The sequence below is a fragment of the Carya illinoinensis genome, chromosome 15, assembly GCF_018687715.1.
Source record: "Carya illinoinensis cultivar Pawnee chromosome 15, C.illinoinensisPawnee_v1, whole genome shotgun sequence".
Lineage (NCBI taxonomy): Eukaryota > Viridiplantae > Streptophyta > Magnoliopsida > Fagales > Juglandaceae > Carya > Carya illinoinensis.
In genome coordinates, this window is record NC_056766.1 from 39,513,503 (window position 1) to 39,541,423 (window position 27,921).

The 27,921-nt window shown below is 33.3% G+C and overlaps 3 protein-coding genes across 5 annotated transcripts; 2 read left to right on the top strand and 1 right to left on the bottom strand.

The window, feature by feature from the left end:
* Positions 1-244: 244 nt before the first annotated feature.
* LOC122295423 (homeobox-leucine zipper protein HDG11-like) lies at positions 245-4,573 on the top strand. The gene is made up of 10 exons (XM_043104444.1): positions 245-1,070; positions 1,186-1,303; positions 1,387-1,575; positions 1,701-2,171; positions 2,268-2,369; positions 2,478-2,687; positions 2,832-3,015; positions 3,096-3,364; positions 3,475-3,564; positions 3,646-4,573. The coding sequence occupies exons 1-10, from the start codon at positions 958-960 to the stop codon at positions 4,048-4,050; spliced, it is 2,151 nt and encodes a 716-aa protein (XP_042960378.1). The 5' UTR covers positions 245-957; the 3' UTR covers positions 4,051-4,573.
* An 8,782-nt stretch (positions 4,574-13,355) lies between these two features.
* LOC122296302 (protein REVEILLE 7-like) lies at positions 13,356-17,095 on the top strand. 2 transcript variants are annotated; one of them, XM_043105884.1, is made up of 7 exons: positions 13,356-13,558; positions 13,688-13,756; positions 14,770-14,895; positions 15,020-15,131; positions 15,218-15,279; positions 15,441-15,851; positions 15,956-17,095. In XM_043105884.1, the coding sequence occupies exons 2-7, from the start codon at positions 13,745-13,747 to the stop codon at positions 16,670-16,672; spliced, it is 1,440 nt and encodes a 479-aa protein (XP_042961818.1). In that variant the 5' UTR covers positions 13,356-13,558; positions 13,688-13,744; the 3' UTR covers positions 16,673-17,095. The 2 variants fall into 2 exon arrangements, with proteins under 2 accessions (XP_042961818.1, XP_042961817.1); XM_043105883.1 differs by having other exon boundaries at positions 13,365-13,558; positions 14,773-14,895.
* Positions 17,096-17,581: 486 nt separating this feature from the next.
* LOC122296303 (organelle RRM domain-containing protein 6, chloroplastic-like) lies at positions 17,582-21,689 on the bottom strand. Of its 2 annotated transcripts, none has more exons than XM_043105885.1 (4): positions 21,277-21,689; positions 19,670-19,738; positions 19,436-19,542; positions 17,582-17,816 (listed from the first exon to the last, which is right to left on the bottom strand). In XM_043105885.1, exons 1-4 carry the CDS (start codon positions 21,572-21,574, stop codon positions 17,727-17,729), a joined length of 564 nt encoding a protein of 187 aa, XP_042961819.1. In that variant the 5' UTR covers positions 21,575-21,689; the 3' UTR covers positions 17,582-17,726. The 2 variants fall into 2 exon arrangements, with proteins under 2 accessions (XP_042961819.1, XP_042961820.1); XM_043105886.1 differs by lacking the exon at positions 21,277-21,689 and adding an exon at positions 19,838-21,251.
* Between the last annotated feature and the right edge of the window lie 6,232 nt (positions 21,690-27,921).

Consider the following 27,921-nt stretch of genomic DNA (forward strand, 5'->3'; position numbering starts at 1 on the left):
TGAAAGGGATTTCGGAAAGAATCTTGTGCAGTTCGATAAACTTAGATCATCTTTTGGTCATTCTAATAAGGGTGTTGGATATGTCTCGCAGGCACAAGAAATGGCCCCCTCTCTTGAAATTGTACAGCCTAAAGTTTTGACTTTTGGACACCAAAAGAGCACTAAAAAGCAAAACAAAAAAGGATGCTTTTGTCATTACACGATCGGAATCTCGCCGGGGATGTCCACTAACGGACTTCGCCGGGACCTCGTCCTCATAAATGCTCCATTACTGCACACCTGGCCGTGTGCGTACACACTCTACATACCGATACTTTAATAGTAGAGAGAGGGTCTCCAATAGGGTAGAGCGAGAATTTAAATGGCAGACTCCGTGTTTTCAGAGGCAATGCTTTAAAAATCCGTCAGTTACTGTTTAGATAGGTGGGTAGGCAGGCAGGCAGACATAGTTGAAAGTGTGGCTGAGCTGGGTGAGCGTTGGGAGGTTGGGGTGGAAGTGAGGCTGGGTGCTCTGCTCGGGTCCTCTACATGACTCTCGTTTTACTTAATTATGCCCCCCAAGATTTCATCCCTGTCTCTCACTGCCATTAACTCACTCCCAAATCATGCCGATATATAATCCTTTGATGCTTTTCTTTTCGGCCGTTTCTCTTGTCATCATCGTTTGAGAGAGAGAGAGAGAGAGAGAGAGAGAGAGAAAACGGGTTCATTGGGGTTTTTTTAACTTCCCCAAATGATATGCTTATTCTGCGTCCACCATACTCATATTTCCTTAAAACACTGCCCAAAATTCTAGTCTTTCTTTGTTTGTTTGCTGTCATGTTTGTATGAAGGTAAATGCTGTATAGAGGGGCTGTTGGTGATTCACTTGCGCAGCATCTTGGCAAATACTGTGGGAGAACTGCGAGGGTGTTGAGGTTTTTGTGGTAGATAGAGAGAGTGGGGTTAGGGAAGAATATGGAGTACGGCGGTGGAGACGGCGGGGACCCCCACGATGCCTTCTCCGATCCTCAGAGGAGGAAGAAGCGCTACCATCGTCACACTGCTCATCAGATTCAGAGGCTCGAAGCGTAAGCCCATATATTTATTCTCTATGCATGATGCTTTATAAAACCTTGTTGTTTTGAATGATGATGGATTTTCTGAGTTGGTTTCTATGTTTTCATTCCTTTCGTGGGCATAAAGAATGTTCAAGGAGTGCCCTCACCCAGATGAGAAGCAGAGGTTGCAGTTAAGTCGGGAGCTAGGCTTGGCTCCTCGGCAGATCAAGTTTTGGTTCCAGAACCGGAGGACCCAGATGAAGGTATTGCTCACTTTCTCGATCGCATGCCTTGATCTTTTCCGTTTTCTTGGAGATTTTTTTTTATGTAATCTGATATCGTTCAGGCCCAACACGAAAGAGCTGATAACTGTGCGCTACGAGCAGAGAATGACAAGATCCGTTGCGAGAATATAGCAATTCGAGAGGCTCTCAGAAATGTCATATGCCCATCTTGCGGGGGTCCTCCAGTTAACGAAGATTCCTACTTCGACGAACAAAAACTCCGAATGGAGAATGCACAGTTGAAAGAAGAGGTTATTTACTGCCTCAACTCTAATGCTATCTCAGTGTTTTTTTTTTTTTTTTCATACTTTAAGCTGTATCTGATTTTTTATTGGGCTCATTTAGTCGGTGTCTTTTTGTTTGGCTTTTTTTGCAGCTTGATAGAATATCTAGCATTGCGGCTAAGTACATTGGGAGGCCAATTTCTCAACTCCCTCCAGTGCAGCCTATTCATGTATCTTCACTGGACTTGTCAATGGGAAGTTTTGGAGGCCAAGGGATTGGTGGTCCTTCCCTTGATCTTGATCTTGATCTTCTTCCTGGAAGTTCATCAGCTGTGCCGAGTTTGCCTTTCCAGCCATGCCTTTCGGACATGGACAAGTCCCTCATGACAGATATTGCTGCTCGTGCCATGGAAGAGTTGCTAAGGCTTGTGCAGACCAACGAACCCTTGTGGATGAAGTCCGCTACTGATGGGAGGGATGTTCTCGATTTTGAAAGCTATGAAAGGATTTTTCCAAGGGCCAATTCTGACTTGAAAAACCCCCATTTGAGAATCGAGGCATCTAGGGATTCAGGAGTTGTGATCATGAATGGTTTATCATTGGTTGATATGTTCATGGACTCGGTAAATTCCATTCATCCTTAAAAAACTGCTTGTTGGAATTGCCAATATCTTGAAGTTGTAACCATCTCTAAGCGATTGCTGGTTTTGGGTTTGCAGAACAAGTGGGTGGAGCTATTTCCCACAATTGTCTCAGTGGCAAAGACACTTGAAGTGATATCATCTGGAATGTTGGGTAGTCATAGTGGCTCTTTGCAACTGGTAACTAGTAACAAGCATCATCTCTCTCTCTCTCTTATCTCTCTTTTTTCCTGACTTCAATACTCTTATGCTATTTAAGAACTTCTCACATTAAAGTTTTAATTGCAGATGTACAAAGAATTGCAGGTGCTTTCACCATTAGTACCTACTCGAGAATTCTATTTCCTCCGTTATTGTCAGCAAATTGAGCAAGGCTTGTGGGCAATTGTAGACGTCTCTTATGATTTCCCCCGTGGTAACCAATTTGCTTCTGAGTCTCGATGCCACCGGCTTCCCTCAGGATGCTTGATTCAAGACATGCCTAATGGCTACTCCAAGGTCTTCAAATTTATAATCAAATGAGTTAGTCATTGGTTATACATTTCAATTCCCACCACTATTAAGCACTCCATTAATTTTCACTCACCCACTATAAGCATTGGGATAGCTTTTACTCAGTCTTACTGGAAAATGCCAAAACAGGTTACTTGGGTGGAGCATGTGGAAATTGAAGACAAAAACCCCACGCATCGGCTTTATAGAGATCTTATTCACAGTGGGTTGGCATTTGGAGCTGAAAGATGGCTTACTATTCTTTGCAGGATGTGTGAAAGATTTGCTTGTCTTATGGTGACGAGCTCTTCTACCACCCGGGATCTTGGAGGAGGTAATCTCAACTACATTTCTAATGATTCTTAATCTTCTTACCTTTTTCTTTATTGATAAGGATATAACTTATTTTTGCAGTGATTCCATCACCTGATGGCAAGAGAAGCATGATGAAACTTGCCCAAAGAATGGTCAACAATTTCTGTGCAAGCATAAGCACATCTAACGGCCACCGGTGGACCACCCTTTCCGGGATGAATGAAGTCGGAGTTCGAGTGACTGTCCATAAGAGCACAGATCCAGGCCAACCCAATGGCGTGGTTCTTAGTGCGGCTACTACGATTTGGCTTCCAATTTCCCCACAAAATGTCTTCAGTTTCTTCAAGGATGAAAGAACCCGAGCACAGGTGTATATATAAACGCTGGAAATCTGTTAATCAATTAAGTTCGAAAACGTTATATTGGAATTTCATTTATCCTAACTGTTCCTTTGCTTTCATTCTATATCTTATTTTAGTGGGATGTTCTCTCCAATGGCAATCCCGTGCAAGAGGTTGCCCATATAGCAAACGGGTCGCATCCCGGGAACTGCATATCTGTGCTCCGAGTAAGTTTATGAACAGATTTCATTGAAAGTTCAATCTTTTTTTTTGGTTGGTGGATTAATGGTATGAAATTCCTGGAACAGGCTTTCAACACAAGCCAGAACAATATGCTGATACTTCAAGAGAGTTGCGTAGACTCTTCAGGTGCACTTGTGGTGTATTGCCCCGTTGATCTTCCAGCTATAAACATCGCAATGAGCGGTGAAGATCCTTCATACATTCCTCTGCTACCTTCAGGGTTCACCATTTCACCCGACGGTCGTCCAGATCACATGCAGGGAGGAGATGGTGCATCAACGAGCTCTAGCACGCACGGGAGCATGGGTAGGTTGGGCAGTGGTTCTCTAATCACAGTGGCATTTCAGATACTAGTGAGCAGCCTGCCTTCTGCTAAACTGACTTTGGAGTCGGTGACGACTGTTAATAACCTTATTGGCACCACTGTCCAGCAAATAAAGGCTGCCTTGAATTGTCCTAGTTCTTGCTGAATCTGCTACACACACCCTTTTTTTTCAAATTTTTGTTTGGCTCTACCATCCTTAAATATACTGATCAGAAAAGGTTCAGTCTCTTTGTGCTGGGTGGGTTACATTCAATGCTGGAGAAGTATTATGGGTTAGTTGGGACTTTGAATGCACTCTCATCAAGAGCTGGAGCTGCTGATTATTTACTACTGCTGCTGATGCTACTGCTGTTGCTGCTTTTTTGGCTGCCAAGGTTCATTACGTTTTAACACAAACTACAATTTTCAGTTTTTTGGGCAGGGCTTATTTCTTTTTTTCTGTTTGTTGTTTTAATATTTGCCTTTTGGAAGAGTAGAAGTCTTAAAAAAGAGGAAGTCAAGAACGCACCATACTTCTGTAATTCTTGCTGGGTTTCTCTCATGCTTTTTACCTCTCCACTTGCCTCCATTGAAACTTCACAACACCCCAAGAAAAAAATGTATGGTTCGGGTATTGACTTCTGTTCATGTACTTCTTTTAATCCTGTAGATGAATTATTCTTGTCTTAGATCTCTCTCTCTCTCTCTCTCAATTTTTCTTCATAAATGGGTACTGGGTATTTTGTCTTGTGGGGAAGAAGACTGCTGGAGTCTGAAAGCAATGAGAAAACTCAGAAAAGTAAAAGGGGTCAGACATCGATGGGTTTAGATTGCCTAGTAGACATCAATAATGATCCATTACAAAATAAAATAAAAAATAAAAGCTTCACATCAGAAGTGGGCTCCATGCTCTTTTCTAAGCCTGAAAAACTGAAAAGTAGTCCGTATTGAACTTTAAAATATTCTATTTTTATGCAATTTCCATGACATTTGTATGAAAATGCATTCTTTTCCTTAACATGCCCACAATTTAGATCCTATTCAGAATTTATTACAGTTCATCTTATTTTATTTAATTATTATAAAATTTTACTTTAAATATAATAAATAGTTTAATTTTTATTTTTTAAAATAATAATAATATTAAAAAAATAATATTATATTTAATTTTTATTTCCATTTTAACTTGCTATCCAAATTTCACTTTAATAATATAATACAAAAAATGCCCATAACTGGCTACTTAAATGGGTATTTTATTTTTATTTTTATAAGGCATATAGTGTGTACAGATCAAAAGAGGAACGATACAAAAAGGTTTATATCACTATCAGTTATGTACATGATAAGACATGGAACCCAAAATTGGACAAAATGATTTTTTGGGAAGATATGAGTTGCAGTATTTGCTGATCATAGGAAACTTATAATGGAGTTAAACCCTTTATTTTTCTGTATATAATGCCTTTACATTTAAAATTAGAACAAAAAAAAGAAAAGAAAAGGAATAAGCTCTTTTTAAGAATATTCCAAATGTATTTTTTATCTTATCTTTTAAAATATATTATAAAAATTTATTTTTTCTGTTTTATATACTGATTTTTATAATATATTATTTATCAGCTTATCTATTTTTTTTTCATATCATTTAAATAATCTTTTCTTATACTTTTTAAATATTTCATTTCTACCAATAAATTTACAATATCCATATATTTATATACAATATACAATAATTCAGTCCTATACAAATAAAATAAAAATATATAAGCCAAATAAAAATTATAAGTAAAATCAAAATATGAAAAAATTAGTTTAAAAATATTTCAAAGATATTTTTTAGAATAAAATGAAATACATGTATTTTAAATGATGAACAATAAAAAAAATTTGCTTATATGGTAAAAATCAAAATCAAAGAAAATAAAGAAGTAAATGAAATATAAATAATAATAAAATGTTTAAATGATGAACAGTACCTGCTATATGTAATGGGTTATTGTAGTTAAATGTATTTTACATTTCATTTTATATAATTGGATGGAACTCTCTTTTAGTGTATTTCTTCAAATAATATACATTTTTTGTATAATACAAAAGTAATTGAGAGTGCTCTAATGCCTAATTTGATTACCAAATATTAAACTATCTCATCTCATCTAATCATTACTACTTTTGTTAAGTTTTACATGAAATATAATAAATAATTTAATTTTTTTTAAATTTAAAAAAATTAATATTAAAAAATTATATTATAATAATATTATATTTAATTTTTTATAAAATATTTCATCTCATCTAAACTATGTAACCAAACGAGACCTAAATGTAATAATTGTGGCATTCATATCTTCTCAAAGGTTTTTCTATCCTTTAAATTAGGGGGAAAAAATATATATGTTGCCCAGATGACTAATACAAAAAAGGATAAATTGAGTTGTATTTAAAAAAAATAACAATTATAAATAAAATATACAATATAAAATATAAACAAAATATGAAACAACAATAAATATAAAGAGTAAGGGTAAGAGAAACAAACTCAGTATGTTAACGAGGTTCGACCCCACTGCCTATTTCCTCCCCTCAAGCTATCCCTTGGGATCCCCAAATTCACTATTCAACTTCTTTCAAGTGGAGATAGAAACCTATTACACATTTAAACAATACCGCTACAAAGGATCCGTGTAGAACATCCTCTACACTTATAATTACCTTACACGTGGTGATTTAACCATTCCCTGTGTAAAACACTTTCTACACGTACAAGGGTTATACACACTCTTTTACTGATACAAGAACTGATAGTGGGTAGGTTATCAGAAAATACTCCTCAATGAGTGAAATAAGAACAATACAACGCAAACTGTATTTCTCTCAAAATGAATAAGGATTAAGGCTCAATGCTTAGAGAAGAGAGAATGAAAACTTTGAATGAATATTGTATGCTCTTGATGTTATGAATGTGAAACTCTCAAATGATTTATTTATAGGCATATGAGATTTCATATTCAAATTTAAAAAGATTCGCATGTCAAAGACAACATCATTCATTTTTTCAAAAAATTCAAATAAAACGTTATTCTTTTCCAATTGTCAAATACAACATCATTCATTTTTCAAAAACTTCAAACCTAATTTTTTATTTTTGGCATATGACAAAAGGAGCACACTTTACTTTTCAAAAAATTCAAACCTAATTTTTTTACTTTTTGCATATGACAAAAGGAGCATATTTGACTTTTTAAATATTTCAAATCTAATCTTTTTACTTTTTGCATATGACAAAATTGGCACACTTTACTTTTCAAAATTTTCAAACAAAATCATATACTTTTTTATATAAGTAAAAAAAAAAATCAATCAGTTTTGAAAATATTCAAATAAAATATGCACATGTGAAAGATGACAATAAATCATTTTTAATATTTTCAAAATTTAAACTTTTAATCATGTAATACACATGTTAAAGATGACAATCAATCATCTTTCAAAAATTTCAAATTTAATTTTCAAAATATTCATGCACATGTAGAAAATATATTTTAATGCTTTATGATAAAATATTAATTTTGAGCCTTAATCTTAATTTCGAATTTTTAAGAGATTTATAACATTACTCTATAACTTTAATGTGAACTTGTTCCCTTCTTGCTTACGTTTGTTTTTTTGATATGCTTGACTCCATTGTATAGATAACTTGAGATTGAGACTTATTTATTCTTTGAATTTATTTGTTATCATCAAAATTTATGTGTAGATATATAATTACACAAAATTTTAAATATTAGGTTTAACAATATATTTTTAAGTAAAATATAATAAATAATTCAAATTTTTTAAATATTAATTTAATGTTTTAAAATTTTAAAATAATAATATTAAAAAATAATATTTTTAATTTTTAATTTTTATTTAAAATAAAAAATAACCTTGAATTAGGTGCCGCAAGAGAAGCAAGTCAATCACTCTATAAAAGAGACAGATGTGACCCATTTTATCAGCCGAAAAAGAAGTGATAGCTGCAAACCGTCTCTAGCAATCCTCTCAACCTTTTTAATGCATTTAAACATGATGGGACTAAGCTTGATATTATTTCACTGTTGAATGATATTATTTTATTTTCTATTCGTTATATATTTATATTTTAGAAAAATGATATTGTTTGGATTAGAGATTAGATTATCTAAATTTCGTGCATTCTATTTAAGAAAATATTAAATATATTTAAGAAAAATTTATATAAAAAAATTATTTATATAAGTGTCAATTATTAATATACTGAGAATCATAAAATTTAAACTTTAAAATTAATTAGAATTAAAAAAATTAATAAAATGAGTCTTGTAAATAAAAATATAAATACATATAATACTACTATTTTATTTATAAAAAATAGATAAATTTAAGATAATATAAAAAATTATTTTTTAATAATAAACCTTATTTTTTTAAAAAATGAATATGTAAGACTTACACAGTTACACGTCCAGAACTATATCTAACATTATTTCGTATTTTTTTATAAGATTGTGTTATTTTTATAAGTTTTTATAAAAACACTCCTCCTTAAAAACATAGATGTATAAAATGTTGTAAAAATAAGTACATATCTATCCTTTTTTAACTTTTTGAAAGGAATGGAGGGTTGATGAGTTTTTTTTTTTTTTATATATTTATTTGATTTGATTTTTATAATTAAAAATATTTATATTATCTCATCTTCATGTAATTTTTATATAAATAAAAATTTATATTTTATATTCAATTACATTTTCTGATAATAAAGATGTAGCTTTCAAAATCAATCAAATTTCTTATCGAAGAAAATTATACAAGTCTTGAGGATTTGGATAAATGATCAAAATATTTTATTTGAACTATTTATAATACATAGATATTATATATTTTCAAGGAAAATGAAGATAATTATATTTGATTTTAATATGTATTGAACTCTACAATTAATGAAGTTTATATTTGGCATATTTGCTAAAAAAAAAAATGATGGGCAGATGGGAAAACATTGGAATATGTGTGCTATTATAGTATTATGGATATCTCTAAGATGCCTTTTGGAAAGAAAATTTTAATTTATTGAAATTAGGCCCAATTGAAATAAAGTGAAAGCTCTCAAAGCCCATGACCATCATCCAAAACACTCGGCTACATCCTCGCAATGTCAATTTGGCCCAGAGATCATCAACTTTGACAAAACGGCCAACATTCTAAGTGTAAATGAAAATGAAAATAGGAAAACACTTCTCTCATTTATAAAAGAAAAATGCTTCTGTGCCGCCCAAAGTGTATAGTTACATTTTTTTTTTTAAATTTATTTTTTTATTAAGTAATTAAAAAAATAATTTTAAATGTATTGATATATATATTTAGAAATTAAGAAAGTGATTAAAAAAATATAAAAAAAATTAAAAAAAATAATACTAAATGGTCACGCCTAGCGGTAAGGGTGGGGCAGCAAGGTAATCCCACCCTTTATAAAATATACCAACAAAATTCACCTATTAAGTGTTTTTTTTTCTTTTTACTTCATGATTAATGAAGTATTTTTATAATTTTTTTATTTTTTAAAATTTTTTAAAAAGATGTTTGAAAAAAAAATAGCAAAACTTGCATGAATTTAAATTTAATAAATCCCAACTCCCTTAAATTCTATCACAGATATTCTATTAGAGTAATTCTATATATAATTGTGAAATATGTAAAAGTTACGTAATTAATTTAAAAAATAATAAAATTTATTATTAAAAAATTATTCATATAAATTTTACATTTTATTTATTTTTTTTAAAATAATTATCTAATAATTACATAATTCAAGATTATAAATATCTTTTTTCTTTTTTCAATCCATCTTTATGTAATTTGTCTTGTACAACCTGATGGGAGGAGAATTATCTTTATTTATTTATTTCTTTGTCTTTTGGTTGGGTGATCTGTTTGGGAGATGCAGCTGTATGTGTTGTGGATGAGACTATGAGTGAATGCCCTTTGAATTTTTAGCTCAATCCAACTGGTTAAGAAAGCCTTCTCCAAACACAGTACTAAAGCAGGAATATTGGGACTAGCATTTTTATCATGGTTTTTTATGTTTAGAGTTGACTTTCACTGTTTATGAGGGCTCCACAGTCATATATATACCCAGCTGGCTTATCTCATATGTATGGAGAGATAAGGATCAAGCTTCCCACATTTTACCATTTCACCCTTATTCCTTAATTTCTCTCCTTTCATTATTCACATTTAAAACAAAAACTAACTCATGAATAAAGAGAAATAATATTTATAATCTTAGAGTACATAAAAATTATCACATATTTATTTTTGAAAAAATAAATAAATATATGATCCATATAAAAATTTTAATTTTTTAATAATGGACTCTACTTACTTTTTAAAATAAATGTGCAGCATTTAAATAACTTATAAATGAATTTCACTTTCCTAAAATGAATAAATCTTGAAGACTATCCAACTCTTTCATAAAATTATTAAATGAATTTTATTGAATTTTTTTTTTTACTATAAATTAATTTTACAATCTAACGTATCACATCAAATCATGTTAGTTTATAAGTTTACTTTTATGAGATCTTTTTATGTAACGCTACTTATTCTTCCACCATTTCATAACGTGGTATTAAATGATTAGAAATTATTTATTACGTTTCATTTATAAAACTATCATATAATGCCACATTAAAGAATATTGTTGAGAAGACGACAATAAATAAAAATTTCTCCATATTTATGTCTCATTGATTTTTCATATTTATAATCATTAGGAAGAAAAAAGAAAGCAATTCTACTATATATGATGAAGAGGATTACTCGGTCAGATTCAACTTCCCATAGTTGACAAATTTGAAAGGTGCATGCATACTTCCAATTTCATTTGAACTCATAATTAAAATATTGACTCTATCGTTATTCCTTTATCATGCACTAAAATCCTGTTTCCAAAAATAATAATACAAAAAAGATTTACTTTCTATAATCATGAGGACTCACTGGCTAATCATGATTTTACAGATGAATACATTTTTTTGATTTTTTGATTTTTTATTTTGCATATAAAGGGTTGAGGGGTTTTGAATCTAAGTTTTTATTTAGTGAACCAGATTATATTATATCAGACTATTAGACTCTTGACACATTTTTCAATTTCATACTTCATGTGTCAAGCAACTAAAATGACACGTTACACCTACAAATTATAAGAAGTTTACAATATACACCTTTAGTTAAGATCCGACCATAAATTAATTGGCTTAACACTCGGATATTCAAATGGATCTAGATATCCATTTGAATATTAAGAATATTTTAAATTATTTATAAATAGTAGTGAAGAGCTGTTACAGATACAAAAAGATTATACAAAATAAATCTATAAACTCATGTAACTTCATAAAATCTATTAAATCTATTTTATAATTAAGGTCCGGTTTGGCTACTGAGAATTTTGAGATGAGAATTTTAAGTTTGAAGATAAATATTAAAATATTATATTTTAATATTATTATTATATTAAGATTTGAAAAAGTTAAATTAAAATTTGAAAAAATTAAATTGTTTATTATATTTTGTACGAGAATTTGAGAAAGTTGTAATGATGAGATGAAAATTTTGAGTTTGAGATGATAATTTTAATTTAACGTATTATATCAAATTACATCAATTTGTAAATTTATTTTTATATAATATTTTAATAATTAAAGTATTTTTTATAGTAGTGAAATAGTTTATAAATAATAATAATTTATTTGTAAATATTAAATTTTTTTATAAATAATAATAAAATAATATGAAAATAGTTGTGTTTCTAAATAAAGAATTCATTTTTATACATCAAGATATCGAGGGTACCTTTTCCTTGCAAGAATGAGCATATTCCTAGAGAATCTATGCTCAAAATAATTTAAAAACTGACAAAAAGAGAAAAAAAGAAATAAGCATAGTCTTGGAGTTTACGGTAAAAACAAGGATTAAAAAAAGGGAAGTTGAGGTGGCAAAAAGCGCAAGGAAAATCTGCCATCTGGTGGGGACCAGCTTGATGTCACACACAGCGGACAACTGTGTTTGCCAGCCGTCTTTGTCTCCCCCCCATCTGCCTAAATCTTAGTGGCTGTAGATATTTCTCCATTTCCCTTTTTTCTCACAATATATATATATATATATATATATATATATATAAATTCACGTGAAAATTATAAAATATACATCACAAAATTCATAATTATTGTAGGTCTTATTATAAATGAATTTGAGCTTGATTATCCTTAAATTCAAGGTAAATTTCTCTATTTTATCTTGTTTTTCATTTGAGTTTTAATAATGATAATAATAATAATAATAATCCTCTAGTTATACCTTGAAAATATCACAAAAATACATATAATTCATAATTTTTTTAAGAACTATTTACACAAAAATAAACCACTCTTTTTGTTTTTTTTTTTAATTTTTTTTCTCTTACTAAATATATATAAATAGATTATGAGTAGAAGAATTTAATTATTTTAAGAATTATAAAACTAAAAATAATATTTTAAAAAATTAAAAAAAAAGATTATATAATGTATGGTGCATGAGGCTTATACATAGCAAAATTCTAAATAAAATTTATTTTTAATATTTTCTATTTAGAATGACCCGAACATTAGATTCAATGAATGAGATTGATAGTAATTAATTTTAAATATAATAGTAGTCATATTAATAGTAGAATTTTGTCACGTATAAGTAAAATCTTGTACTAATTTGAGTATTAATACTGATTCATTTATATTTAAAATTTAAATTAGTACTGTTTTTAATAAAATTTACTTTTTGACTAATCACATTAAATTAATATATATATTAATGTATATTTGTACTTGTAATTAGATTTTTTCTTAATAATAATTTATTAGTATATATATTTTAAAAATTATAATAAAATCATGAGTAATAAATATTAAAAAATAATAATTTTTAATTAATTATTTTTAAAAATGAAATAAGAATAGAGATAGAGTGAAAAAAGAAGCCGAACCAATCCAATCCAATCCAAGTAGGCATAAAATTATAATAAATGGAGTCCTACTACATGCCGTCTTCGCAGCTGTCAGAAAGTGTAACGCTGAAGAGGACTACCGCTTTTGATGACATCTCTCTCTCTCTCGAGCCAAAAGTGCAGAATATTTAAATATTGTTTACTTATCTGTACTCAACAAAGCTCATGTCGTCCACAAATAAAAGAGATAATTTAAAAAATTAAAAAAAGAAAAAGGGTAATTGCCGGAGAAACCACAAGTGCACGCCGCGTGTCGGTAGTTCTCAGCCACAAGATTCCTTCTCCTCACACCTCTTCTGGAATTTTCTACGACGAAATTACTAAAACATCCCCCATTCCTCATCAGAAAAAGCCTTCATCCGACGTGGCGTACTCTACACTTTTCGCTTTTTAAAAAGCACCTCCCCTATACCTCCCTACCCCCCTCTCTCTCTCTCTCTCTCTCTCTATTGCTTCATGCTTCTTCTTCTCCTGGGATTCCAAATTCCCTGCGAACGGCAATTTCTTTGCAGTTAATCCGTTTCGCTGGGTAGGGGAGAGTGGAGTCTGGAAGTCTCTGGTCCCGGTCCGGTTTTTCGTTTGGAATCAGCACCTCAAGGTGAGTTTCCGATTTAATTTTTTCCTCTATTTGAATCTCTATATCGCTGAAATTTTAATGAAGATAGAGGAACAGTGGAGTATATATTGTTTTTAATCTGTGTTTAATTACGGGAAGCTTGTATTGCAGCTCTGTGGACTTAATTCTGATTCTTTTGAAAGGGGAATATTTTCTGATCTTGTGGAAATGGCTGTTCAGGTATAATTTTTCTATTACTAATTCATCATATATTTCCGAGCTTCATATTGGTATCTGAATGCTTGTACGCATAGAAATGAGAAGGATATGTTACTGATTATGAAGTCATATTGACTTGTAAAAATTAATACTTTTTCCGGTCACAATAGGCAGGGAATGGGTAGATTTGGTTGGAAAAGCCAAAAATGGCAAGTCTATTGCTCTGGAATTTGCTTGTAGAGTGGTATCTATGAGAAAGAATTGGGAATTTTCGATTCATAAGTAGCATACACTCAGGCTTCATGCTTATTGGCATAACATATTTTTGCTAAGTGGTCTGGCTGTGCAAACCGAGCACTAGATATGCAATCATGTCTATAGATAGTGGGTATGCGATTAAACTTACTGCTAACAACGAGGAGAATTTACTATGGGATATTTGACTTGAGTCCTGCTTGTATTTTACTTGTCATTTAAAATTAGAATTCCCGAGTTCAAGATATGATTGAGAAACGGTGACTCTCCTCTCTGTCACCCTCTCAAACCTATCCTATCCTACCCATGTTACCAATATAGAAAAGGATGGTTGGGGTCTATAACGAACAGTTTCTGTGGGAGATTGCTATAGGATTGTGTGCTATTGGAAGCCAGTGTTGTCAAACATTGTTCGCAGCAATGCCCTTCTGTTAGAATGAACATGCACTTGCTGGGTCCAATTAATTGGTTCGTTCATATTAGTTTATTTCTCTTCAATTAGGTATTATTAATCACACTTGTGGGGACATGTATATGTGAACTTGCATCTGGTGGAATTTCCCTTTTGGGACAGAGAAGTCTACTGACTACATTAAAAAAACCAGGAAAATGTTTATTTTTCTCTCTTTTTTCTATTAACACAACTTTTTTTTTTTTTTGATAAGTTTCTATTAACACGCAACTTGAAGCTACTAAGTGTTTTAGTGAAGGGCTAGTAATTTGATTATACTTTTTAAAGGAAGAAAACCTGATGAATTTATTCTTTCAATTGGATATAGCAGCAGAATGTAATGTCAAATCTCTCTGTTATGCCTTGTAACTACCGCTCTGATGGCGCTGCATGGTCTGAAATGGTGGTCCAGAAGGAGGATACAGGCTCCTTTGGAAATTACAATGCACTTAAGGTTGCATTCTCTTCATAGCCTTCTGTTCCAGCTCACACTCTTTGGGGAATAGTTCTGCCAAAAGGCTTATTTACTTTAATTTATGATTTTGGTTGTTTCCCTTTGTTTTTTCATGTTGGAGCAGGTAAGGAAGCCCTACACCATTGTAAAACAACGAGAAAAATGGACAGAGGAAGAGCATCAAAAGTTTATTGAAGCCTTAAGGCTTTTTGGTCGTGGTTGGCGTCAAATCGAAGGTAAGATTGGCAACTGGTGATTCGGGATAGTTTATTCATATCTATTGGCCGTCCAACCAAAGTGAAGTTTCTCTCATTTTATGCAGCACATGTAGGCTCCAAAACTGCAGTTCAGATTCGAAGTCATGCTCAAAAATTCTTCTCTAAGGTTTAATGCCTATATTCAGTGTCTAATTCCTATTATAAAGCATACACAGAATTGTAAAACTACTTCTAGATCAATTAAAATCATATAGATTGCATTTTTTTGTGGGTTTGTCTAGTTATATCTTTCCACTTCATTAACCTTTTTTTACTTACTGCTTTCAGGTGGTCCGGGCATCCAGTAGCAGCATTGAAAATTCCATTGAACCAGTTACGATACCTCCTCCACGGCCAAAGAAGAAACCCTCGCATCCTTATCCTCGTAAATCGCTTGATTCTCCTAATGGAATATCATTAACAAATCAAACTGAAGGGTCTCCATTGCCAAATTTATTGGTGGCCAAGAAAGGCACCAAATCTCCCACTTCAGTTCTCTCTGCAGCTGGGTCAGATTCATTGGAGTCTGCAGCTTCAGAGCAGCAGATTGCATGTTCTTCACCTACTTCATGCGCAACTGACATGCAATCAATCAGCTTTTCACCAGTTGAGAAAGCGAAAGCGCACATGACATCCAATTCCACCATTCAAGAAGAGAAAGCATCATTTTCCTCCACTCTAGAAGGCTTTTCATCCATGGTACAATGAACTATTATAACTATCTTCAACTTAGTCCAAGTTGGATGATACTTATTAGCCTGTATTCTGACTATCTGATTCCTCTCGTTATTTTGAACATACAGAAATTTGACTTAGCTTCCAAGGGCACTCTAAGTACTAAAGGAGATGAAGCCGCGGGAGAGCCAGTCACAAGTATCAAGCTTTTTGGAAGGACAGTTGTGGTTACAGATTCCCGGAAACCATGTTCTCCAGGGACAGGGAACACTGAGTCGCTGATATCTAATATCCGTGTAGAGAATTCTGCGGTTGATAAAGAGGACTTTGTTAAAAGATCACCATCAGCCCAATTAGATGTGCATTTATCGCTAGAAATCGATAATTGTAAATCAAAGCTATTGCCGTGTCAAACTCCAGTTAAAAGTGTGGAACATCTGAAAGAGAACACCAACTCTGTAGAGGCCAATCCTTGTGTTCCTCTGCCATGGTGGTCTTTGCACCAAGGCCCGTCATTTTGTTACTTCCCCTCATATAACCAAACCTCGGTTCAAGTACCTACAGATTCTTATGTGGAAGTAGATACGATAGAGGGGGAGGTTATGAAGGAAAGATCTTGTACCAGCTCGAACTCTGCATCAGTGAATGAAGTGGAAAACGGAGATAAGAATTCAGATGCTGTTGATTCTGAGTCTCAAAAACCTCTTCGTAAGGGAAGGATTAGCCCCTGCAACTCTATGAGGGGGTTTGTGCCTTACAAAAGATGTCAAGCACAGAGAGATACAAACTCATCAATGGTTGATATGGACGAGAGGGAGGGACAAAGAGCTCGAGTTTGTTCATAGTTACCTACCTGCAACTCCATCCATGTATGATGTAGCTCTATGTCATTTGTATGTAGAATTAGTTGTTCTGTATCTAATTTTGCTGTTTCTCCACAAGAGCTCCCTTCAAGTCGCCATGTATTTTGCTCCATAAAGGATGTAGCATGATTTTGGTAGCCTCATGTGCTGGTGGATTCAACAATTGGATGAACGAGTGATAAAGACGGTGGATCAATCATATCTACAGCTACTTGAAGCCTCATCTGATTGTTCTTTTCAACCTGTGTGTGTGTGGAATCTCTGTAACATTTGTGTCTGGATTCATTCATTTTAAACTAAATGCTGAAGAATAATTATATACTGGAACTCATAAAGTTGATGAGTTGTAATTGTGGAGTGCTGTAACAATAACATGTTGCATAATGCTTAGCTAGTTTGATCAAACTTCAAAGTCTCATTTCCAATCTTTATTCCAAAGTTTAGAACCCAAACTTTGAATCCCCAACATTCTCTCTCCCAATTCGAAATAGTTCATCTATATCTTTAGATCAAAATCAACAAAAACAACGTGTATTGCATGTCAAGGACTTAAAGGAGGAAAATGCAGCGTGTTTTGACCCTCCTTTTTTCCTCCTTTCCTGCAAGGAAAAGAACCCTCGTACATGACCAGAAAACGGTCAGAAAAGGCATACCCATTAGGTCAGATGAAAGGAGCACTGAAAGGGTTTCTTCCACTCCAACACCCTTCTTTTCAAGGGTCACCGTTGGATTAACCTATGCAAAACAGCATCCGTATGAACGAAACGCATGAAATAAATCAGAACACCCGAGTTCGCTAGCACAAGCACTGCATGATGTTAGGGAGAGAGAGAGAGAGAGAGAGAGAGAGAGAGAGAGAGAGAGAGAGAGAGAGAGAGAGAGAGAGAGAGAGAGAGAGAGCAATATAAACAATGTAATCAGACAGGTCTCACTATTCAATACTATTCTACAATGGAAAATTGTCATCCTAGTGCCGGTGACAAGCTTAGTTGCACTTCACAACCAATATCAAGTCTGAGGCTACCAAACTAGCTCTTCAATACTGTCTTCTGTTTTGTTTAAAACTCTGGCGGAGTTCTGACTGAGATTTTGCTACTTCCACAAATATCACCCGACCATCCAAAAACTGTAAAAAGAAAGTTTGTGCTTTGCTCAGTTATAGAATGCAATTATATCACATTTAGAGGATTACGAGAATAACAAAACACATACACTTAAGACCTCGACCCAGAAAGATCCTAACCCACTTTCAATGGAATAGAATTCAAAGTTTTAAACCCAGACACCCTCATGCACCTAGAAAGTTTACAGCATGTGTAGTAGAAAATGAAACCTTGAGCTGCAACAGCCAATAGATGCAACCAATGTGGGATTTGGGCTCAAAGAAGGAAAGGATAACAATAAAATTCACCATCTGACTTCACTCAAAAGTTCTTTTGAATTAAAATTTTCTCAAGAGCTAGAAGTCACATGACTAAGCCTGAAGAAATAGGGACTATTAGATTCCCCATTGATAGAATATTGTTAATCAAACATATCTTGTAGTCCTAAGACACCCAACAAGCACATGACATATATATCAATTACTTGGAGATTCCAGGAAAGAAAAAACCCCCATCAACCTACTTCTTATTTCTCTAAACAGTTCAGTTAAAAATAAATAACTCTCCTTTTTATGTAGGTATATAAAAAATGGAACATTATGTTGACTATTGAGCATTTTGACCATCAAATCCATGCTTGCCCAATACAAATAGCATCAATTTGCCGAGAGTGAACAACCAATCATCATAAAATATACTGAAACAACAGTGTAGTCTCTTTATAGACCTTAATAGAGGCAAACTCATCTTCATATACGAACCAAGGCTATATAGTGGATGTCAATTCCTTTTTGAAAACACAAGGCCCTCAACAAATGTCAATGTTGTGCAGCTTGATTAGCTGGTAAGATGTTAAAAACTTGAATCTCACCATCATTTAGCACACTTTGATTCACACTTCAAAATTACTTTTGCGTATATCATGCATACTACAAGATTTTCCCATCCAATATTCCATAACCACTCTAAGCTTCACATATTAGGGTTCATTCATAAACTTATCAAAGAGTGTAACAGCATCCTACATGTCAGAAGCTTTATAATTAACATCTTGATGATGATAGTGCCTTGCCACCTTTAAATTAGATAAGCCCGTTGATTTTTAACATAAAAAATGCACCTTCAGCACCCATAATTTCACTTTTCAACACTTAAAAATAATCCAAGTGTCAACAAGAGATTTTCCACTCGTGGTAAATATATTTGGAAGGAGAATTGATTCCATATTTGAATTACTACCACACGAATAATGTTAAAATGCTAAGAGTTTTTTTAGAAGTAAAAGGAAAAGTTAAAAAAATGCTAGCAGAAACAATCAGGCTTCTAAAATCTCAGACATTAAATGATTGCCGAACACAACCCAATAGGTTGCACCCTGTATTAAAATATATAATGCACTATCTTTAAGTGAATGCAAAGTGCCACTCTGTTTAAAAAAAATTCATCTTTTTTCCTACTTTCCCCAAAACTTTGAATAGCTAACCTTAGCTATTTTTAGTTTATCAAACTTGGTTCACAAACAAGCCATCAGGAAGCAATTAGTTCTTAGCACAGAACACCAGCTAATGTCTAATAGAAAGATTACAAGAAATTTCACTGTATACATTAAATTTAATTTAGAGATAGAAATCTTGATATTTACCTTCCCATGCATTCCCTCAATAGCTTTTTGGGATTCCTCCTCCGTCACATAACGAATGAAAGCAAACCCTCTTGGCCTATTTGCTATTTTATCCATCACTAGATTGACTGTAAGAAAAATAAAATAATTTAAGAAACCAACAGAATGTACCATCAAATAGGTGACACGGAATAATTTATACTGGAAGAAACCTGTTCAACGAAGGGCAGCATGTGACTGTTTAACTGTTCTCACCTTCTACGAGTTGACCAAAGTTTTCGAAAGCCTTTCGTAAGCTCTCTTCGGTGGTACGAAAAGAGAGACCTGCATGAAATAGCCAATGAGTTACAACATGATCTTCACACCCCTGCATGGAGAGAGAGAGAGAGAGAGAGAGAGAGAGAGAAGTGCAAAGGTGATTACAATCAGTAAAGTAATCAAGGTACATCGTTCCTTAGAGCGCTTCAGCTTAGTAACATCACTAAAAACTTTCTTAAGCTGATTGAAAGTGTTTTTCCCTGCTCTTTGGCCCAATGGAGTCTTGTGCACCAATTGGGAACTATCATACTGCATAGCATAGTACGCTAGAATATATATTCATGTATATACAGATTGGGATCCAACAGAAGTGAATTGAACAATGCAGCAAGACTGCAGGATCCATGTCATATATATATATGGCACTGTCACATAAGGGTATGTATACGTGAGATCTGTAACAGAGCTGTCCAGCAGAAGTAAAAACTAGGCAGCAAGTTTGAAGTATCCATACCAGCTAGTAAAGCATGACAAGTGTATGATATGCATATGAGATATGTGACTGACATGGACATCAAATATGTAATTGATAAAGAGCGCTGCCAGATTAATTTTGTAATGACTTCAATCCTTGTTACCAATGAGTTATAAAAGGATATTTCTCAATGAGTCCTTCTATTAACAAGCCGGTGTGAGAATACACCATCCATATCATTTGCGGTATGATTTGATCTGTAAGATTTAAATTTGTAAATTTTCTTACAGACCAAACCCTGCCAGTATGTAATATGTCTTAGACATCGGCTTATGAATATAATTTTTCTTTCTTAATAACTTCGTTATAAACATCGGTCACTAAAACTTTTCGGCATCCAGTGCCATATATGTATTTCATCTCAGCCATATAATAGCAACAAGAAAAACTGCAACTTTATTGAGCAACTGACACCCCCCATCAAAAGAAAACAAATAGCACCATCAATGATGGTAATAATAAGTAATAATATCATTATTAATATAAAAAATAAAATAAAATAATCCGGCAGGTAGTAACATACTCGTAGAGGCTAAATGTTAATTGTTGGTACTTTGTTTCCCTAGATGATACCCCGCAAGGTTTAATACTCAAAAATTATGTAGAGTTTCTTTGGAAGCAAATAAATTCAAAAGTAACGACTAAGATGTATATGAGAAATCTATGGTAAATAGAAAAGATTAAAACGTATAGGAGCTAACTAATGAATATAAGAAAGCTTCTTTCAGAAGAAAATGCAAAGCTATGATAACACAGTTTTGTGATTTATGCTAAAACAGTGCTGAGATTTCGAGCAGTCAACAAACAAATCAGCCGTAAAAGGTCAACAGGACCAGAAAAATACAGCGTTACACACCGGTGTACCACAACAGCAGATGGAGCACCATGGATTGCAAAGCCGTTTTTCCTCTTTGGTTTAATTTTTAACAATTAATCATTTTTAATCCAAAAAAGTTCAATCCCAATTGGGAGCAAAAGACAAAAACGAAAACACCGAAAGGGAAAGAGAGCAAAATATTTCTAATCGTATTCGTATAATTGGGAACAGATATAGAGTGTGAAAGCTCACCACTGACGTAGAGCTTCGTAGAAGTGTTGGGGGCAGAGGACGATGAAGAAAGAGGGGGAGGAAAAGAAGAAGAAGAAGACGAAGAAGAAGAAGGGAGACACGCCAACACAAAGGAGGCACCATTTCTCAAAGACAACGAAGGGAATCGCCTCCCGTTGCTGCTGCTGCGGCTGCATATGCTGGTACAAGCACTCGTAAGAGAAGTAGGAAGAATTAAGTGTTGGGTATGTGCAACATTAGGGAAAAGAAGAAACGGAGGATTTGTGATTGCGAGAAGAACGGCACTGGATCCCTGCATATTGGCCACCCCCCAACACAAGACTTCCAGGAACAGTAGATTACACGCTAGCAGCTGACCATCTTATCCAGAGATGGAGAAAAGAGAGGAGGGTTGGTTTATTAGACCAATAAACATGATGATATATTATCACTAAAAAAAAAAAACAATTGGTGGACTTTTTATTGGGGAAAAAGGGTGGAGAATTGGATGATTTATTTCTTTTAAAAGAATAATGATTGTTGGATAGTTTTAGCAGTCGTGATGATTTTAGATGAAAGATAAAAATTAAATAAAATATTATTTATTAATATTATTATTATTTTAAAATTTTAAAAAATTAAATTATTTATTACATTTTGCGTAAGAATTTGAAAAAATTGTAATAATGAAATGAGATAGAATGAGAGTATTTCTCAATACAAATGGGGCCTTTATGTCATATACAATTTTAGAGTACAAATATTGTAAATATGTAAGTTGTTTAGATTAAATGACTATGAATTTAGTCATATTCATCTCTATGAGAATACTTTTAAAAAAATCTTAATTGCATCTATAAAGAAAGAGATACCTCAAATAGACAACAAGACAACATAAGCAAACTTTACCTCAAAATCATATTTACCTAAAGCAATGACTTAATCATCGACTTCCACATGCGTAATCAAATAGAAATATTGGGTACTTATCCTTTTCCAACATGTAAAAAGGGTAATCTACTTTTCAAAATAAAAGAAAAGTCTTTCCTGAGAACCTAACTACAAGGGCTAGGCAAAAACTCAATAAAACTCTGTTCGACATTCACTCTAACTCCGACTCTATCTCTTATTGAAAAAATCAAAATTTAGAGTTGAACAAGACTCTGGACTAACGACTCTGACTTTAACTTCGACTCCAACTCTGATAGTTATACTTAATATATTTTATATTACAACAAAAATGATAATAGACCGAGTAGGCTAATGGTTGGGGTGATTTTTGATAACTCCACGAATGGAGTTCAAGCCCCCATGAGAACAAATATTTTAGGCCAAGTTTTAGCTAAAAGTGCGCCATAAGGGTCACATAAGGACTTTTAACTTCTCAATATCTCCTCTTTCCGATTTCTAAATCTTCACTTGTTTTTGTTGGCTGAGAGAAGCAGATTAGAGAGAGTGTGCGTGTGCTGGAGAGAGAGAGAGAGAGAGAGAGAGAGAGAGAGAGAGAGAGAGAGAGAGAGAGAGAGAGAGAGAGAGAGAGAGAACATGATGCTATTGATAGAGAGAAGAATGAGTGTGACGGAGATGGTGGCTAAATCGAGATTGACAACAGCACTATATGTGAGGCTCTATATGTGGTCATGGTGGCTGAGTTCAAGAGAGAGGTGAGATGGCTTTTGTTAGGTCAAGAAAATAAAGGAGATAAAAAAGATCTGTGGGCTGAGTTACACTATGTGCATGGTGGTTTTGCTTGAGACAAATGAAAATGCAACGGATCTAGGTGGCCTTCCTCATGGTGGGTCTTGGCTAGGTTGTGTGGTTCGTGACTAGCATAGATCAGCGTTTTGAGTAGCTTCTAATGCAATTATAGAAGTTATGTCCTCATAACTCACAAGTTCAATGTGGGTTGATATTTGCTTAGCAAGCCTTACATATCTCTTTAGAAGTTACAACGTACTTATTCCAATAAAACTGTGGAGATAAATTTGATACGACATGCTTTATAATCTAACTTAGCATACTTCTATCACATTTGTTAGTCAAGCACTTAGCATCAAGCAGGTGAGGAGAATTTGTAAACCTTCAAGCTTAGGATCTATAGCCTATGTCACTTCTGCATCAAATATTTGTTCAGGGCCATCAATGCATGTGTTGGCTGTACAGAAGCAACCCACCTTTAAGAAAATATTATATTACACTCTTACCTATCATATTACATATCTGGTTTACCCCTTTTACAGACAAGAAAATATTACACTTCAAGAAACTAAACACTGCGTGACAATATCTGGTTTACCCCATCTACACTTCCATTCTCATATCTGGTTTATCCCATTTACAAACTCATTGCACAAAATTACATTAAAAAACAAACATAAGTCATGCTCATAGACAAGCAACACCAAGTCAACTAATTTCACAAACACATAAACACATAATGCATGCCCATATCTGGTTTATACCTGTACCAACAATGCAAAAATCAAATAACTAAACATAACACTAATTAATAGTTTGAAAAAATCAAATAAAATGTTATTATTTATACCTGTACCAACGAAGGAAAAATAAAATGCTAACAAAACTTAAGTCTAACTAACTAACAGCTATGTAAATGCATGCCCATTTAATACATAACAAATGCACGCCCATTTAATACTTGAACCATTTTATGCATAACACTAACTAACTAACAACAATGACAAAATAGTAAGCATCGGATGTGTAGGCCAATTTCTTTGATGAATACACATTTACCCATTTACATACACAATTAGTAGGCCAATTTCTAGTCAAAGTTGGGGACTGAAATGCACTAAATACCATTGGGCAAGCACAACGTATCCTGAAGATATTAAAAATGGACAATTTAAACATCTTCGAAATTAAAAATGAAACATTTCAAGAAGATTTATAAACAAGAAAAGGGAACAATAATATCACACCTCATCATTGCCAGGTGACGTTGGTTGTGTGACAATGCTACACTAAGTTGGGATAAAAATGTCGTCAACAATAGGATCAACTTGTGCTTTCAGGACCTTACCATATTGTGATTCGTCCTCAAATGTTTTCCTGTAAGTCTAAATTGACAAACCAAAAATATACATATATTAGAAAAAAATATGCATGCAATATACCATTTAGTATACCAAGTCATCATAAGTCTTTCCTCCATCAATCTGAGATATATTTTTCTAGCACCTCCTTAATCTTATTCATCTAACAAACTTTAAATGCATGCCTATAGATAATCCCCTTCATCTCAAACAGGGCACACCTACATTTAACTTCGCATTCCTCCTCATTATAGTAAATTGAGTACTTGACATTTTTTACATGATCATCGAAGGTGGATATTTCTTAAAAAACATTAAAGGTGGAAATGCAATCGTGCGTATTGACAAGTGCGCAATTATAGCAAATCATCCCCCAAACCTCTCTTTGGACCTCTCTAAACTTCGCATTCATGTACAATGTTTGAAACTGCCTCTCAATGCAAAATGAGGATATGCATGGGATTATTTGGTTATAAGAATTGAAATCAACCATCATCTCCACCTCCACCTTCTTCCTCAAAGTATTGTCAAATTGATAGACAAATTCCTTCAATGTCATACCGGAATGTACAAACCTGTCGAAGAAAGTGTTTATGATTTCTGATCGTTGTGTAATGCTCATACCAGCCCAAAATACACTCTTCAAGTATACAAGTACCCCAAATGACCACTCGTTGTAGAACCCCTGGAACCATGCATTATCAGCAAGGTCATACTTATGAAGTAGCTGTCCCTACTTCTCTTCAAATTCATCACAACTCTGTGTATTATAGAGTGCACTTTGAATGGAAGTCTTCAACCTTGTGTTAAATTTCAAGTGCAATTTCTCGAGTAATTTCTGCATTATATGCCATCGATAGTATCTATAGCGATTATTAGAAATACAATGGCAATAACACTTTTCATTGCCCAGTCTTGGTCTGTCATGATGGCTTTGGATGCCCATCCATTTATGCATTATAGCCATGCTTGAAACAATCATATAAAAGTACTTGTATTCTCGCTTGAATCAAGCCCGTCCCTAATAGTATCAACTGTCCATGATGGTCTACACCAACAAATGGAGCAAAAAGAACCCCGTACCTATTTGTTAGATACGTAGTATCAAAGGTGATAACATCTCCGAAATACTCATATGCTGCTCGACTTCGTGCATCAGCCCAGAACACATTCTTGACTCTGCACTTGTCATCCATATCCATGATAGAATAAAAGCCATCATTCATCTCCCCATCCTCTTAAAGTAGTCATTCAATGCTTCACCACCTCCTTTATCAAGCCTCAAGTTCTAGCTTTGTCAATAAAACGTTGACAATATTTTTCTTGAAATTCTAAATTCTCATACCCCCCACCCCCTGCGTCAATAACAAAGGCACCGAAATTCTTATTCATTCGAATACCTGCTCTGTTATTCAAATTGAGTATCATTTGACTATATTCATCTATATATTTGTGAGATCTAAAAAATCTAGACTTCTGTGAACTGACAGTACTATGATTGTGAACAAGATCAATAGTGGTCAAAACCCATACTCCATTTACCAAGTGAACATTTACCTTTACCTTACCATTTACCAAGTAAGATAGTATCTGCCACCGTGTGCATAGCTAATCGTCACATATTTCACACTTCTATATACCTCTCTCTTCGTCTTTTTTGTGAAAACCCTATTGCTTGCCATATCGATTGTAATAGGCTAGAAGATCTTTAGAAGTGGCAAACACCATACCCAATTTTGGAGGCTTACCTCATTCATCTTCATCAGAGTGTACTTCATTCATCCCCTCTGCATCCGACTTTATGTTTACATTGGATGAAGTTTCTAACAATAATATTTACATTGGGATATCATTTCTATTATATACACCGGATGTTAACTCATTGGGCTAAAAGTGTACCCGTTAGTAATATGACAAAGTTTGATCAATCGTGTGTGACGTATTTCCAACATTCTTTTTACTTTCAGCACTAAATGACATAGTTGATGAATTACTTAGACAATGTGGGTAGGGCATAGTTGGTCCACAGAGTGGCATCACTGGATCTTGCAATTACCCATTGTGTTAGAAATAATCGAATGTACGCAAGTATAGGAAAACATTTTTAAGACATAAAAACATATTTGTTGGATCATATCTTGAACTCATGTGAAATCCTCTGAATTACTCATTGTGTTAGAAAGAATCAAATGCACACACGTACATGAAAACATTTTTAAGATATAATAACATTCTACTTGGATCATATCTTGGACTCGTTTGAACTCCTCCACATTACTCAACGGAGAGTAGGGCATTGTTAGTCCAAACAGTGGCATCGTCAAATGCTAAAATTACCTACTATGTTAGAAAGACTTCATTGCATGCTCGTACACAAAAAATATTTTTAAAACATAATAACATACTACCTGGATTGCATTTTGAATTCGTCTAAACTCTTCCAGATTACTCGACGGAAGGTAGGGCATTGTTCGTACAAATAGTGGCATCACTAGACGATGAAATTACCCATTGTGTTATAAATATACGTCTAGCTGGCTACCCCAAGTGTAAGAATATGGATTTGAATATGTATTTGGAGGCATCATATATTACGGGTAGTATAGATTTCACGGACCACAATATCCCTATAATATAGAAATAAGCAATGCATTAACTAAATACTGCAATATAGGATAATAAGGCTCAGTTTGGATAACGAGTAAAGATTATATGTTTTCATCTCATTTGTACCGTATCACAGTTTTTCCTATCCAAACACATTATATTTCATATCTAAATTTTAAAAATATCAACTTAAATAAACAGTAATAAACAGTAAAATCTGATAGTGAATAGTGTGTAAACAGTGATAAATAGTAAAATTTGACAGTAAACAATGTATGAGCAGTACAAGAACAATGTGTGAACAATAATGAACAGTGCACAATTCGGTTGAAAATTAAAATAGACAACTTTTTCAAATTTTAAAAATTAAAAACTATATCTCATCTCATGTCACTATCCAAACAAACATTTTTTTTATAAACTATTTCATCTCATCTTAACTCAAAAATTTCATTACAATTCAAAATATCTTATCTCATCCGAATTGTATATCCAAAAGAGGCCTAAGAAATTTTCAAATAATTAGTATATATCATACCTAAATCAGTGAAATTGATGTAGACAGCCTAGATGGCCTTTTATCTTCCTCCTTGCCCATCATGCTATTTCAATTACGTTTGAGAACAACAATTAATATGAGCAACCAAACCAACTTATACGTACAAAAGCATACAATGTTACATTTAACAAAAAGCTCTTATTACTAGATCTCAATCACACAATGTCACAATTCAAAAATAGGAAACCCAAATTTATTTCCCCACAAACAACAACATCAAAGCAAATCAACACCAATTATTTACCCACATTTTTAATTACATAATCATAAAAAATCTAACCAAAGCACTAAGTAAGAACAAATTTCAGTTTAATATAGTTCCATTGCAAAGCATAGGCTAACTTAATAAATGCGAGAGACTAACTATCCCGCATCTTCATTTCTTAGATACAATCCCAAGTAGAAAAAAAGTTTAGAAGCTTTCTTAGATGCTGCTTAGTG